Source organism: Astatotilapia calliptera, chromosome 1 (genome assembly GCF_900246225.1).
Source record: "Astatotilapia calliptera chromosome 1, fAstCal1.2, whole genome shotgun sequence".
Lineage (NCBI taxonomy): Eukaryota > Metazoa > Chordata > Actinopteri > Cichliformes > Cichlidae > Astatotilapia > Astatotilapia calliptera.
The window spans coordinates 2127549-2143569 of record NC_039302.1 but is presented as its reverse complement, the minus strand read 5'-3'; the positions used below and the strand labels follow the sequence as shown (position 1 = coordinate 2143569).

The 16021-nt window shown below is 41.2% G+C and overlaps 1 protein-coding gene across 2 annotated transcripts; it reads left to right on the top strand.

The window, feature by feature from the left end:
- The first annotated feature begins 2446 nt into the window (after window positions 1–2446).
- Window positions 2447–15724, top strand: cars1 (cysteinyl-tRNA synthetase 1). 2 transcript variants are annotated; one of them, XM_026191180.1, is made up of 23 exons: window positions 2447–2567; window positions 3924–4151; window positions 5818–5909; window positions 7021–7109; window positions 7233–7329; window positions 7839–7937; window positions 8451–8600; window positions 9010–9150; window positions 9445–9533; window positions 9631–9752; window positions 9948–10060; window positions 10190–10318; window positions 10465–10594; window positions 10973–11076; window positions 11411–11508; window positions 11639–11828; window positions 12098–12166; window positions 12272–12353; window positions 12477–12557; window positions 12867–12934; window positions 13267–13326; window positions 13409–13492; window positions 14006–15724. In XM_026191180.1, the coding sequence occupies exons 1-23, from the start codon at window positions 2546–2548 to the stop codon at window positions 14132–14134; spliced, it is 2466 nt and encodes an 821-aa protein (XP_026046965.1). In that variant the 5' UTR covers window positions 2447–2545; the 3' UTR covers window positions 14135–15724. The 2 variants fall into 2 exon arrangements, with proteins under 2 accessions (XP_026046965.1, XP_026047024.1); XM_026191239.1 differs by lacking the exon at window positions 3924–4151 and having other exon boundaries at window positions 2448–2567.
- The last annotated feature ends 297 nt before the right edge of the window (window positions 15725–16021 follow it).

Below are 16021 nucleotides of genomic sequence, written 5' to 3'. Positions count from 1 at the left end.
TAAGATGTTCAACAGTTTCTTCGTCTCCACAGTAATTACTTTTTCCTGTACTGCGTTTCCATGTCATAAATAATGTTCTGTTTAAACTAGTGTGCCCACGTCTGAGTCTAATATGACCATCCTCTCCTGCTCCTTCCTGTTTCTCATTTTTCATAGATTTTCTTTGAACACATGAAAGGCAGTCCTGTTCGTTTAATAATCCTCATCGGTGGATGTCGCATAAAAAGTTAGGACGCGTGCCAAAGTCAGAGGTTAAAAGTGGGACTGTGTTTTTTGTTTTGGGGGGTTTTGCCACAACACCAGAATGACTGCAGGTGTCCCTAAGTTGCGGTTGTGGTACTTCAGCATGTACCTCTAGTGAAGAGGAGCATAAAGGGAGTGAGATTTTTTTAAGTGGCAGGTAATTTCAAATATAGCATTTCTATCAGCTCAACAAAAATCAGCCAACACACAAACTGTTTGTGTGACGTTTGTCTCACAGGTCCAGCTGCTGCATCTCACAGGGAGAGAGAAAAAAGAGAGCCAACTTCACTCAGAGATGGAGAAAGCTAGGAAAGACAGGACAAGACGGGAAGAAGAGAGGTCAGATCTAAAGGTAAGGACTGATAAGTGATGTTTGATGAACTGGAAATTTGAAGCTTAAAGAACAGTGTGTGACTGGTGCACAGTAGCCGTGGGTTCATGGTCAGAGTTAGGTTAGATCAAGTCAGTAGCGGTTTTTGATACGGGCGACACGGGCGGTTGCCCGGGGCGGCATCACGGGCATCAGCAAAAAAAAAAAAAATTGCTGGTACTCATGCTGCCCCGACGTCAGCCAGCGCATATTGGGAATGGTACAGGCACCGAGCGGTTTTCTATCGCCCATTTGCTGGGAGTAAGGGCGCCCACCGTTTGCGAGGTGCGCCTGCTGCTTGCGGCGCAGAGAGGAGAGGGCGGGGCGGCGGGGAGCAGCATCTAATAACCAACTCGCAAAATAAAACAAAATAAAAACAAACCAACAAACACGAAAACACCAGACATCATGATACAGACTTATTATTTGCACCGATGTTTTTTTCGAAATTCTATACACGAAAAGTGAGCGCGAGAGTCCTCGGTGCGCCTGCTCACTGCTGAAGTCAAAATAAACTTTATTGTCATCTCCGCTACATACAGTCCAGTATATAGAGAGACAAGATGACGAGGCTCCAGTTACAGCAGTGCAAGTAAACAAACAATAAATATAAGAAAAGTAAGAAAATAAAAATACACTTTAGGATTAGGGGTAAAGGGAGTGTTCGCCCAGGGCGCCAAACAGGCCAGGACCGCCCTGGATCAAGTGTAGCAGAGATTCAAATGAATTTTAGCTGATGATCCACTGACTGAATTCCACCTTCATAAAACTTTATACCATTTAGAAAAAAGACTGCATAAACAAGATACTGTCAGTGTAGAGGATGGAAATCAGCCAGGACAACTCATGAAACACCTGCTAACACCTTGTTGAATTAATTTGTGTAAATCCACAAAGAGCAGCAGGTCATTTGATCACAGCCTAAGAAAATATACTGGAGCTCTCAATAGAAGTTATTGTGTTATTATACTTTTCCCCACATTGAGCCATTACAGCCAATTTTAGGGTTCCTCCACCTGCTGAATCCCACTTTAACCCCTGACTGTACCCTGTTTAAAGGCAACGTCACCCTCTACAATGTAGAGTCTACAATGTAGGCAACAAAAACTAGATATATATTTTTTATTTTCTTTCTTTTTTTCAGATTCTGTTTAACTATAGAATCTCGGTACTTTTCCACTGAGATTTAAAACCACATTCCAAGAAATCATTTAAAAAAAATTTTCCAGCTCGTGCCCATATAACTTAAGCTTGATTGATCATCAACTTTTCCTTAAAAGTTCTAGGATGCTGCTCTGTTCTAGGATGCCCTCTGGACCCAGTGGAGGTGGTGAGTGACAGGGGAACGGCGGCTAAGCTGTCATCCCTGTTGGACAACATCTCCCACCCCATGCAAGAGACTCTGACAGCACTGAGCAGCTCCTTCAGTGGGAGACTGCGGCACCCACGGTGTGGGACGGAGAGATTTCGCAGGTCTTTCCTCCCCACTGCTGTCAGACTCCACAACAAAGACTTTTGCAGCTGATCAAACCCTCACATGTGCAATAAGACTGCTATATGTGCAATTCTTGTACAATTCTTCTTCTGACGAAGTTGTACTTTTGTATTTTCTTACTCAGTTGTATATAGCATTTGTATTTCTATTTTATTCTATTGTATATAGTATTTTATTTTATTGCATTGCATTCCAGTGTCTTAAACAAACACACACACACACACACACACACACACACACACACACACACACACACACACACACACACACACACACACACACAGAACAAAAACAAAAAACATTGAGTGTACCATCATTTATGTCCGCCAGCTCTCAGGTTCAAACACTTTGGTTCCTATTCCTACCGTCGTTTATACGGGTTCTTCTTCCGGGCACGTTATTGTTGCATCAGCATCCAGCCTTTGATTACGGTGACAATGTCGGCTTCGGGTGATCCGGGTACAGTAAATAATATATGGTGTTTGCTTTATGGGTTCGTTAGTTGAAAAACCGCATAAAGCTATGACAGCACAACCTAACGCATTTTGATGAAGTGTCACAGCGAATATGCTAACGCTCAGGCTAGCTAATATGTAGAGCTGTGTCCCAAAGTCTGCAGTTGAGCCGCTTAGCTAAAGGAAACACTGTCAATGAGTGACAAGCCGAATTTCATATAAAAAATACAGCTTAAACTAATACTTAATACCTCGGCATAAACACAGGGCAGCAAATACTATTTAGCAATTTGTCTGCGTTTAAAAAAGGTAGCCTCATCTTCGGCTCATTTGTCCAGTCAAACAGGATGTTATGAAGTAACTACAGTTTATTCTCTTTTATTTGTTTATAGTGTTTTAGTGAACCTATTCCTGTGTGATGTGTGGGGTGTTTTTGTTGAACTGTGGTTTGTTTAAGTCTATGTTCGGGTTTAAGTTCCATCTTCTTTCGTGTCATCTTTAAGAAAATTATTAGCATCCGACAGTATCGCCTTTTTGTTTGATATTTTTACAAAGGTTTATGGAAAGCATTGAAATTATTGTTATTATTATTACTACTACTAGTAGTAGTAGTAGTATAACTTAGCCTGTTATGAGAAACACTGTTAACGTTTTCAAGTGCTTACTGTGATTTTTACTCTCAGGTCAGTAATTTAAATTTTATACAGCACAACAATGAAATAAAACAGTCGAGGTGTGATTAAAGTGCAGACTTTCAGCTTCAAGTTAAGAAGGAAATGAACCTAAAATAACTAAGAAATTGCTTATTAGTACGTTCCTAATTTACCTTTAAATCAGTGAAACCTGACCCTTTAAAACATTGGTAACATTAACAGTTTTACCAATATTTGCTGTATTTATTTTCAGCCCCTTGATTGATATAAAATGTGTTCCTGTCCAAATACTTGTTGACCTGCAGTTAGAATTACAGCTCAAATAGTAACACAGTATGAAAATCACGGGTTGCTTCTATAAGACATGTAACCTGCACCCTTAATTACATTTTTTTCTCCATCTTTTGCTTTCTCCTGTTTCCACTCAGTGCTTGCACCTCTTTTGTTTTCTTATACATATATAAGGTTCTCTGTGAGTGGCTAAAGGCCAGTGTTATTCAGCATTAGTTCTGCTAGGCTATGTTTGGGTAGAGAGTAGTTTCATTTAACTCACTCATAAGTGCAGTTTACTTTGGACGTGTGCTGACTTTCCAACTGATCGAGTAATTCTTGGCTCTGACCAAAGTCATTAGTCTCATTGGTTATTCCACTGTCCAGTGGAGTAAGGTGGTAATTCTTTGCGAACATTTGCCCTCTTGTTTCTGCAGCCTTTGAGTATGGCTTCTTGCTACAGATAAGTGAGGAGGCTGCACTGACAGTGGCCCTGAATGACTACCTAACCTCACGCAGCTACCTGGCTGGGTTCAGCCCCACCCAGGTCGACCAGAAAGCCTTTAAGCTCCTCCACAGACCCCCAGATCCACAACATGTCCACGCTCTGCGCTGGTACAGACACATAGCAGCCCTGCAACAGGACCTCAACCCAGAAAGCAGCAGTGAGTAGAAAGCTGAAGGCATGAACAGGCTAGATGTGGTCCTGCGCCTGCTGGCCGTGGATGTGGAGGCACTCTGAGGCTGTGACGTGCCCTCTTAAACAAACTGACTCTCAGCATGAACTAAGGCTTCCTTTGCAGGCACTGGAATGAACTCTGTTTTAGCTTGCACTTTTGATGTCAGTCATAGCAACTTGATGTGTGTGGTACCTGCAGCTAAGCGCTGAGGAGACTCGCGTTATCGCTGTGTAAACACGGCAGCAACAGCTGGTGAAGAACCCCACAGGCAAATACTCTTTGTTCCCATACCTGGCTAAATAGCTTAATATTAATAAGGACAACTTTACAAAAAATGTAAAACATCATGAAAAGAAAGAGTAACTGATGATAGAACACAGAAATGTTTATTTATTAATCTAAACGATGTGTAAGAGCGTACTTGGTTACGTGGCTGATGTGAGTGGGAGTGAAACTCTTATTAAAAAAGCCAGTAAATAGTAAATTTGACCTATTACGCTCACTTTCATCGCTGTATTTTTATCCGGGGACTCCAGTGTGTTGTTTTGCTCATCTGATGCTGTGCCAGTCTCGGATGTCTAGATTTCCTTCATTTCTTTCACCTTCACTTTCCATTTAACTCTGCTGTGTTACTGGAAAATTCCATTCTTCTTTACAAGGACACAGTAGACACGATAGATGTAAGTTTGGGGTCTGAAAGGTGAAGCAAAACCAGAAATGCTTCAAAACTGTATATTTTAAAAAAATTTATTTTTACCATGTGGTTGTTAAAAGACTTCTGGTTCTGTAGACTTCTGGGGACAGCAGCCTCCCTCACTCTGTGTCCTCAGTGGAGTTTCCTGGGGAGTTCTTGGGCTTACCTGCTTCTTTTGGTCGGGGTTATCAAGGATATGTTCGCCAGCTATGACCAGTGACTCTGGCCATGTTAAATAAACGTGTTGACCATTAGCAATCTTAAGCACAATGTGTCCACTTGAAGTTGTTTTTTAACTAATCATATGGGGTATCTAACTATTTTTAGATTCCATATTCTAGCAGGGTTGCACTGCTTGTGAACAGTACTTGTGCTTTCCCTTTGTGCAGACTGCATCAACTCTTTTTCTGATGCGCTGTGTGGATGTTGAACCCTGCCTTTGAGCAAATATTTGACTGGAAATTGAAGCTCAGTAGGCAGACACAGTGACAGAAGTTCAGACTAAAGAGGAAATATTTTCTTTTGTTGACACTGATGAAGAGGAAACTTTATTGTGTGTCTTTGATAAGAATGGGATGATGAGAATATTTATATTTATTGTTAACTACTGTTGAAATATCACACTCCTCAGCACTGCACTAGAACCTATAACAGATTTCTGTCATTGCTTTACTTTAACTATTTCAAGCAAAAATAAATCCATTTACATGTGTCACAGTTTTTGAACCATTATCACAGCACTGGGCATCAGTTCTTTGCTCTTTCACTGTCTCATGTTATCTGACGTGAGCTCTGAGTCACTGTCTTATTGGTAGCCTTTATTGATTAGTCTTATTAATTAGCCCTAATGGAACATGATGTCACCAAAGCATCCATATGAATAGCTTCGACAGAGGTAGAACCCCTTTTCTTATGATGTGAAAACTGAAATTGTCCCTCGTTCCTTTCTTTTTTTAGTCAAAGGAAAGCGTGTCCAGCCTCCTTGGTCTCCACCAGCAGGAACAGATGTTCCTCAGCTGCGACTCTACAACAGCCTGACAAGAGCAAAGGTAGAGACGAATGTAAAGCGCACATCAGTGCTGGTGTTGCTGGGAAATGAGGTCCTCGTGAAGTCGCTACATTAGATACCGCATCCCTCAATGTATATATAGCCACAGGCTGGACAGAGTCAGTTTTATTTATACTCATGCAGTGATGTGAAATTGAAACGATAAGCTATGATTTGCAGGCAAATTAAGATTATGAGGCCTGTTAAAGTTACAAGGGATTAATAAGGGGCTGCAACAATTCACCGAGTAACTCGAATAACTTAAAAAATAATCGATGCAAATTTTGTGCTTTGGCGCTTCGTTTATTACACGAAGCATCTGTAGCTCTCGGTTTCTGCCATGTAACTGTGAGCGTTTCGCCCACATTTGTGACTAACAATTGGAGCTGCAATAGAAACGTATGTAGGAGCAGACATGGGAATAAAAGTATGACCGTGCACGTCATCCATTGGACAGGTGGGCAGCCTGACGCAGGGCTAAACCACTGAAGCAAACACAATTCTAAAGAGTCTGTGATCGTTACTGTACAACTTATAAAAAGAAAGAATGCATATATATTTAGATTATTTCATTCAAGTTTTTAATAGTGACAGGATTTAAAGCCTCACTGTTTTCCAAAGTATGCAATCCAGGTATGGTTTAAAGAAGTTATAGTCACATTTCTTTTGACTGATGTATCTTGTGACAGATGTGCTCTCATTCTTGGTATAGAATGCAGCACTTTCACTTCACATTTGTAGATTTAATGCATATTTTTATAGTCTGCTTGCATTTTGCCACATGCACACCCAACTGGTTTCCAGATGATTTTAAGTGTAGCGAGATGGTCTTTAGCTTAAGGCTCTTTGTGGCGCTGATAAACATGCCCGTATTTCTTAGATGAGCGTTAGTCTGGCACAACCAGACTGTTCTGGATCAGGAAGAAGTCTCGACTGAAAAAACAAACGTAGAAATAAAACCATCTATGCAACCTAATCTCTCGCTGTGGCTCTCGTTTCTATTACACTGCATTTAAAAATCCCGCTGCCACCAGTAAGATACATTTTTATCAGATTTTTTTATTTTAAAGTATTTGTTATCCTCATTTAAGTTCATAACCTCCATGTTTCAGGAGCTGTTTGTTCCTCAGAAAGGGAATAAAGTAACATGGTACTGCTGTGGTCCTACAGTGTACGATGCCTCCCACATGGGACATGCCAGGTAAGCAAGATCAGAGGAATTTAAGCACTGAAATTCTGGGTTGGAAATGATCCTTCATATAGCGAGACTGTTATATTTTTTTCTATTACAACAACATTTTAATGAATAATTTGCTTTATGCAGATCCTACATATCCTTTGATATTCTGCGAAGGATACTGAGGGACTACTTCAAGTATGATGTGATCTACTGCATGAACATTACAGACATAGATGACAAAGTAAGTCTGCTTTGATGTGTTTTAGATGTTTTTAATTTTTTTAATAAAGGTTTTTGCATGAAATGTGGGAGATGGGTTGTCCAAGCTCATCTGTGTCTGTAATGATTAATGCAGCCCTGTTGAAATAAGTGCAAGGTCCTTGTTAACATTCACATGTTCACACATCTGTCTGTGTGTTTATAGGCAGGTAAAAACAGGTTCAGCTTGTAAGCTGACATGTCTCTGAGAAGTTATGGCAGGAATTCAGGGTCTTGTGATGACCTAATTAGACAGGGGGAAAACATAAATGTACACATGCAGGTTTTCAGCTGCTCAGAAAATTAGGAGCTGATTTGTATTTGTTGTTTTGTAATGGGCTAAACGGGCGTCAGGACTACAGGACAGGCCAGTTTAGCACCCAGACTGTCCTACTATGGAGCTGATGTTGCAATACATGCAGAATGCTTTTGAACTTTTGGCATAAGCAAACTCTGCTGTTTTGGTTTATTATTGGGATATTCTTCTTTCAGATCATTAAAAGAGCCCGGCAGAATTACCTTCTGGACCAGTACAAAGAGAAACAGCCACAAGCGGCTCAAATACTGCAGGATGTGCTCAGCGCCAGAACGGTGAGACAGGTTTAAGCCCTGGATGCACTGCACCTGTGTGAAGTACTTATTGATCTGACAGTGATGGTGTAAATCTTCTCTCTTTGTTTTCATTGATCGCACAGCATGTATCTCTCTGGAGATTATTGGTCATTATTTAGCGAGGCAGATAATTCAAATAACACAAAACAGAACTGTGCAGTACTTAGTAAAACAGATAAATACTGCGTTAATGTTAAACATTTATGTCACTGAGTTTATAATATCAGAAGATCTAGTTGCAAACCTCCTCCTACAACAACTCTGCTCCATCGGCAGGCTCTGTTGGTTTCCCTATGGGTTGTATCAGTGTTTGTGAAGTAGCAGCTGGTTAACCACAGCATGCACAAACACTAGACTCTATAGACACAAGCATCAGTACACCCTGTACTGTAGCTAGTAGAAGTCCAAGCTTCAGCTCTATCTAAAAACAGAGACAAGCTGAAAGTTTTTTTAATTTCTGTGGGTTTCTGTGTGTTATTCTGCCAATTCCAGCCGTTTCAGGCCCAGCTGGCTTCCACCACAGACCCGGACAAGAAGCAGATGCTGGAAAGGCTGGACAGTGCAGTTACAGCCAGTCTGCAACCGCTGCAAGCAGCAATGGAGAGCAAAGCCGCAGATGAAGTCATACGACCTCTGGCACACGTGAGTCTGTTCTGATGTGGTGGCAACTTCAGAGAAATATCACTAGAAATACAGAAAATGCTTTTTTTGTTTTTATTTTGTTTGCTTTTTGTGCTTCCAAAATAACTGCAGCAGATTCATGGATAGATGGTCAGTGCTCTACATTTACAACAGTGGGAGGACAGATTAGCTTTATTACTGCTTGTATTCACTGCCACCATTTGGGATTAGTAACTCAGGGTTAGTGTGACTGATCTGAGTTCCAACTAGGAACTCCACCCAGTTTTACCAGGTCTGCACCAAGAACTAATAAGGATCGTTTTATCACTAGAATCCTGCAAAACTACTCTGTTAATAGTGACCACGAATAAAAGTGTGGAGCTGGAAATGAGCTCAACAAGTCCAATTGAATTGTCTTTTCTTCCCCAAGGTGTTGTTGGAGAATTCCAAGGACTTGCTGGCAGACTGGTTGGACAAACAATTCGGAAGTCACGTCACAGAGAATTCCATCTTCTCCCTTCTCCCTAAATACTGGGAAGAAGACTATCACAAAGATATGAAAGCACTCAATGTAAGTATAAAAAAGCCAAATGATTTTTTGATTTTCTGAGAAAATCTCTTAAAGGAATTAAATAAACGCCCCCTGTAAAAATCCAACATGTGTAAAGAAACTTTTTCTATGAATTGTTCAGTTTTACTTGTGTTGTTGAACGTTACCGTTTCTGAGATAACAATGGCTGAAACTGCTCTGTCCAAACTTCTGTTACTGGAAGGACACTATGTCTAAAATATCATTGTTAAAATGTGCTTTGAAATCAGCATTTTCCTGCTGTAACTGGATTTAAGTTGTCATTTTGGCACACAGGTTCTTCCCCCTGATGTCCTTACTCGAGTCAGTGAATACGTGCCTGAGATCGTGGAGTTTGTGAGGAAAATAGTTTCAAATGGTTATGGGTGAGGAAGATGCTGCCGCTGTTCACGATTTGTGTCGTACCGAACGAACTGCTTGCATCGCTGTCGCTATAGTTACTTGTTTCTCTGGTGTCTGCAGGTACGAGTCAAACGGTTCAGTATACTTTGACACCTTGAAGTTTGATTCCAGTCCGCAGCACTCGTACGCTAAACTGGTGCCGGAGGCGGTCGGCGATCAGAAAGCTTTACAAGAGGGAGAAGGTACACTTATAAAACAAGCACCACACAACAGGTGCAGACATGCCCGACAACAGACAACAGGTCGGGGATTCTCAGTGCTTGACTCAGTGAGAGCAGAAGAGATTCACCAAGATTTCCCTCCTACCAATATTTGAGTAGAGAATAAGTACAATGTTCAGTTTTTAACCTGTTGTCGTTGTTTTCCTGGCTCTGTAGGAGATCTGAGCATTTCTGCAGAGAGACTAAGTGAGAAAAAGTCACCGAATGACTTTGCATTGTGGAAAGCCTCCAAGCCTGGAGAACCATCATGGGGCTCTCCATGGGGGAAGGTGAGCCTTCATTTTCAGAGGCTTTAAAGACCGTGTGATCATCCTTTGCATTTAAAGCTGTGAAATGGAACGAGAATTTGTACTTATGAGAAAGGAAGTCATCGGTGTTTTCTTTGAATGTTGTGACAGGGAAGACCCGGGTGGCACATTGAATGTTCAGCCATGGCTGGCTCTATCTTGGGCGAGTCGATGGACATCCACGGGGGAGGGTTTGATCTGCGATTCCCTCATCATGACAACGAGCTGGCTCAGTCAGAGGTAACTGTTGCAGAAAATGTGTTCCTGTTTACTATGTAAATGCCTGACGTAACACACACTTTGAAACATCCTGAATGTGTTTAAAGCCGTTTCCAGTGATGAAGGGTAAAACCTGTTATGACCACAGTTGCTTGTGCTGCTTACAGGCGTTCTTTGAGAACGATTACTGGGTCCAGTACTTTCTGCACACTGGGCACCTGACAATCTCAGGCTGCAAGATGTCAAAGTCTCTGAAGAATTTCATCACGATCAAGGACGCCTTGGCGAAGAACACAGGTGATACATGTGTTCCTGCTTTGTAGACTGCATCACTTGAGCATACATCACCATTAATAAACTGTCAGGGAGTTTTTCCAGCTATGAGGCTGCACAAACTGTCACAGCTCAAAGCCAAAATCATCATTTTAACAGCAAACTGAATGCTGCTGGGGGTTCCCATGATGCGTTTCTTCTTCAGACATACTTTTTCACTTATTATCTGTTTATACACCACTTTGCATTTAATTATTATTGAATGCAATGGTTCCCTCTCTCACCCCAACAGCAGTTGTTACTTATTTTATATCTGAAGAGAAACACGTTATCCATAATGAACACTAAGTTCTTCAGTTAGAGTAGAACTATTTAACGGTCTCACTGTTTGTCTCCACGCAGCACGTCAGCTCCGTCTGGCTTTCTTGATGCATTCCTGGAAGGACACTCTGGACTATTCTTCTAACACGATGGAGTCAGCCGTCCAGTACGAGAAGTTTATGAATGTAGGTGAAAGCAAGAACAAAGACAGTGTTGGAAGATTTGTCTGTTTTGTGTTGATCTGTTTTTGTTTTGTTTGTTATTTGTAGCTTGTACTCACTACAGCCTGTACATACTTATAGCTATAGAATATTCATAACATACTTCATACCGTGTACATTATAACATACCATAATAGACCCATTTCTGTAATATACTCACATATCTATATTATTGCTAATATATATTGTAATATATCTATATCACTAAAGCACTTCTGGATGGATGCAAACTGCATTTCGTTGCCCTGTGCATGTGCAATGACAACAAAGTTGAATTCTGTTCTATTCTATTTGAAAGGAGTTCTTCCTGAATGTGAAAGACATCCTGCGTGCGCCTACTGACATCACTGGTCAGTTTGAGAAGTGGGAGACGGCAGAGGTGGAGCTCAACAACAGGTGAGAGAGCGACTCGGTAGATTAGAAGACCAGTTTGTTGTTCTTCATCAAAATTTGCACTTTCAGAGTTGTGTGCGTGCAAACACAACACATTCATACTTAAAACTAAAAAGTGACTTGTGTTGTGTAGTTTCTGTGACAGGAAGTCTGCCGTCCACGAGGCTCTGTGTGACAACGTGGACACCCGCACTGCCATGGAGGAGATGAGAACGCTGGTCAGCCAAAGCAACGGTTACATTGCCAGCAAGAAGAGCGTCAAACTCAGGCCCAACCGCATGCTGATGGAAAGTATTGCTGCGTACCTCACCAACATGCTGAAGGTGAGCACGTTTCTGCTGCTGCGTTTATCGTTTCACAGCTCTCAGAATAATGAATTTTACAGAACACCTTGATTCTGTATGGAGGAGAAATCATGCTGTTTGTTCTTATCTCATTTATACAACATGCCTCATTCATCCATTCACACACATGAAAGTGGATGTGATACACTTTGTTACTTCTCCAAGTTAAGAAACAACTCCATTACTGGGCAAAATCAGTGTGGAGATGCCTAACAAACCCTTCAAATGAAACTTTTGTTGTTGTCTAGATATTTGGTGCAGTTGAAGGATCGGACCCCATAGGTTTTCCCATGGGTGGACAGAGTCAGAGTGTTGATGTAAGTGAACTGGTTTTCACTTTTTGTGATTGAATTGTGTCTCTTGTGGCATTATTATTATGAGAAATGTACTGCATATGAAAAATTCCCCTTAATTGTCCACAGCTGGAGAGCGCAGTGATGCCATACCTCACAGTGCTGTCAGATTTTAGAGAGCGCGTCCGCAAAATTGCTCGAGAGCAGAAAGGTAAGAACATGCGCTTTAAACAAAACTGTTTACTTTATAACTCAAAACATCACCTCCATGTTGAATCAGAGAGAACTGAAACATGAAATTCTTCTTCTTTTTTTTCTTTTCTTACTTATTCAGTGACAGAGCTGCTGCAGCTCTGCGATGTTGTCCGTGACGACATGTTGCCAGAGCTTGGAGTACGTCTGGAAGATCACGAAGGTAAGATGTCTGTGTTTGAAGTTATAGAGATAAAGAATCGGCTCAGGTTTTGATCTTCCTCATCAGGTCTGCCTCCTTTGCGCAGCCGTCTGTGGACTGGGTTAGTTATTACTGGAATAAACTGGCTACGTCTGTGTCACGAAATCATTATCCGCTCCATTCATCACATCTTTATGACTGCAGCGCAGTAAGATGCCCTGCTCAATAAATCCGAGCCTTTACTCTCTTCGTAAGAATGTAAAAAAGTTCTGACCTTGTTTCGTTCTTACAAAGTGAAGAGTGTTGGAAAATAAAGTGGTTGTGTTGCAGGCCTGCCCACTGTGGTGAAGCTAGTGGACAAGGAGACATTACTGAAGGAGAGAGAGGAGAAGAAGAGGGTAAGAGAAGACATCATCACACATCGAGTGCATGTCTGGAGCAGTTTAGGTCCTAAGATTGACAGGAGATAATTTATCCCAATTTAAAGTAAACGATAAGCCAGAAAAAGAAGTGCCCCCTCCCAAAACTGAAGGACGCTGAGTTTCCAAGGATATAAGGACGGGCATTTCAACATCTAACAGCTAGTTTGTTCAGACAAAAGAAATTCTTAGCTGATTTACAATTTTAACAGAAGTCCACTGCAAGCCTTCATTTTTATGTAAAATTGTTTTTTAAAAATGCAAACATGTGTTTTAAAACATTTCACACAATAAAATTCCATCTTTCACAGATGGAAGAAGAGAAGAAAATGAAGAAGCTAGAGGCTGCTAAGAAGAAACAGGAGCAAGAGGTCAGTCTGATGGTTTATATAGACAGTGACCTTCTGCGTTTGTGTCATCAGGGAAATCTTCATGTTTCTGTTACTGTTGCAGATGGCGAAACTGGCCAAGATGAAGATCCCTGCAAGCGAAATGTTTCGCAGTGAAACAGACAAATACTCAAAATTCGATGAAACGGTAAGTCCTTATTTTACCTCCCATGCTTAATTTTTCATGAGAAGAACCTGTTTAGCTGGTGCCATGTTGGTGGTGAGGCTCGTGGGCCCTGATGACCTCAGGAATCTGTTGCTGAGGGCTTAAAACCTGGGATATCTAGGAAAGCAAAGACAAAGATTAGCACCCGGTACTCCAGGTCGTGAGGTGGTCACGGGGCCAACGACCCCACGCCACGAAATCATGAAGTTACAGCAATAAAAGTGGGGATTTGGTGCTCACAGCTAGATGTGTGCCTGAGGTCAATGACGTGATGCGGATCCAAGAGTAGGAAAGACCTAGCTCACGGGGATTTGCTTGTACAGACATGAATGTCCTTATTTGAAATGACATCCGCATCCAGTGTAACTGTGTGTGCGTCAGAACTTGAGGAAAATTCAGAAAGGTAATTTAAAAGTTACCATGGAAACGACAGCTCACAAACCGTGTCAACCTGAAAAGCTTTAAAGGTGTGTTTGGTTTTGTCGCCGTTAACAGGGTTTCCCCACTCATGACGTTGAAGGGAAGGAGCTCAGCAAAGGTCAAGCCAAGAAGCTCCGCAAGCTCTACGAGACCCAAGAAAAGTTACACAACGAGTATCTACAGATGAACCAAAATGGCAACTGATTCTGCCGTTCAGCCAATCCATCCACACCGCAGGGAAGAACTATAGAATAAATAATAAGGCCAGAGCTTCATTCTGTCTCCTCTTCATCCTACTTTGGTTCAGGAAACCGACGTGTGTGTGGATTGTGTTTTGTCCATTTACGTAACACTTACATTTACATTCCATAACCATGCAATATGAGAGAAAACCACCACCCGACATGACTTTGTTCTTGCTCTGTTGGAGGTTGGACGTCTTTCACAACAGTAAAATCAAAGCAACAGGTAATAAAGTGGGATTTTGATGATGTGGCGGTGCAGCCTCTGTTAGCAGTGTATGTTTTTCTTGAAACTCTGTGATACTGCCATTTGTTCAAGTATTAAAGCCTTTTTTAACAGTTAGTGCTTTCATGAATTAAAGATGCTAAATGGGTGGCTAGCGGATTAATGGGAAACACCAGCTTTAAGTGGGTTTTTTTTTTCCACCATGAATCTTTGGGACAGCTTCATTAAGATACCCCGGAGGAAGGATTTAAAACATTTAAATTTCAGAGGCCACTTAAGAAACTAGGACTGTTGTGGAGGGCTGCACCAGCTTAGAAAGAGATCAAATGAATACGCAGTAGAACTGAGTTCAGCTTGTTGTTTCATACACTTTATCCTGCTGATCAGCAGTGTGTGATATATCGCTCTGTGTTTTTGACCTTTTACCTCACGGGTCTGTTAAAGTAACTATGTTGTGTCATTCAAATATAGTTCATTTTTATGCAAATGTGCATTTGTCAAAGGGACTTTTGCCTTTGCTAAGAACTGGATCAAATTTTCACCCCTAACAGGGGAAACGACCATTGAATTCATTGTTTCAGTTGTAGAGGTGACTTGTAACAGAAACCATTAGATGGTTTGTGTCTTTCTCAATACCTGTGTCACCTTATACAAGAGTTACCTTGAAAAGCTAATAAAGTATGGTGGACATTTTTATTTTAATTGGATGTACCCTCATTTAGGAGCATATGGAGGAAAACTAGATGCCTCCTGCCCTTAAGTTAAAAGCAATTGCCTCATGGTTGCAGAAAATTAGTGGTACATTATACCCTGCTGTGCTTGGAGCACATGGGAACACAAGTGATGTGTTTTGGGTTTTTGTTTTTTGTTTTTATAACTAACTGAACAAAGAGAATCTGTTGGTCCTTTCACTACCCTGAACCTCACACCTCGGACCCCATCGATTCAGCAATTCCTTAAAACATCTGGGTTCTTTATTTTGTGCCATCTCAACAAAGGGACATTTTCACAGGCCATTTCCAGCTGTGGCATAATGAAACGCTGTGAGATCAAGAAGTGGAATTGAAAATAGAAAATGCCACCAAACTCTCGAGCAGCTGGTTTTTCTTTTAAAAGTCACACTGGGACAATTTAACCCCTGCAACCTGTTGCATGGGTTCTTGTGGCTTGAGTAACATCACATGGCAAAGTGCATTTTGTTATTCAGCCGTCCTTCAGGGGTTTGCATTTTTGTACTACGTGTTCTCCATATCTGTGGTTATAAAATGACTTGAATTGATTTAAGGGATGCTCAAATAAAGAGTAAGCGAGTGCAGTGCTGTATGATTACGTGGTCAGCTTTGTGACATGCTGTGACTGTGGATTCATGTTTAAGCTCCTAATAGGGAGATAATTTCATTATGCCAGTGGTTGACAGATCAGAAGAATACCAGCCCAAGTAAACATGAAGGTGATTCAATACTTCTGCATCAGTCACTTATTTTGCTGATTTAAAGGAACGTAAAATATGACACGTAAGGTTTCAAATGTGGTTCTAATTTGAAGTTCACAAATTTGGGTTGCAGCTTTAATATTTAATAAAAATGCATGTATTTCTGTGTCAAACGTGGCCTGGCCCACATG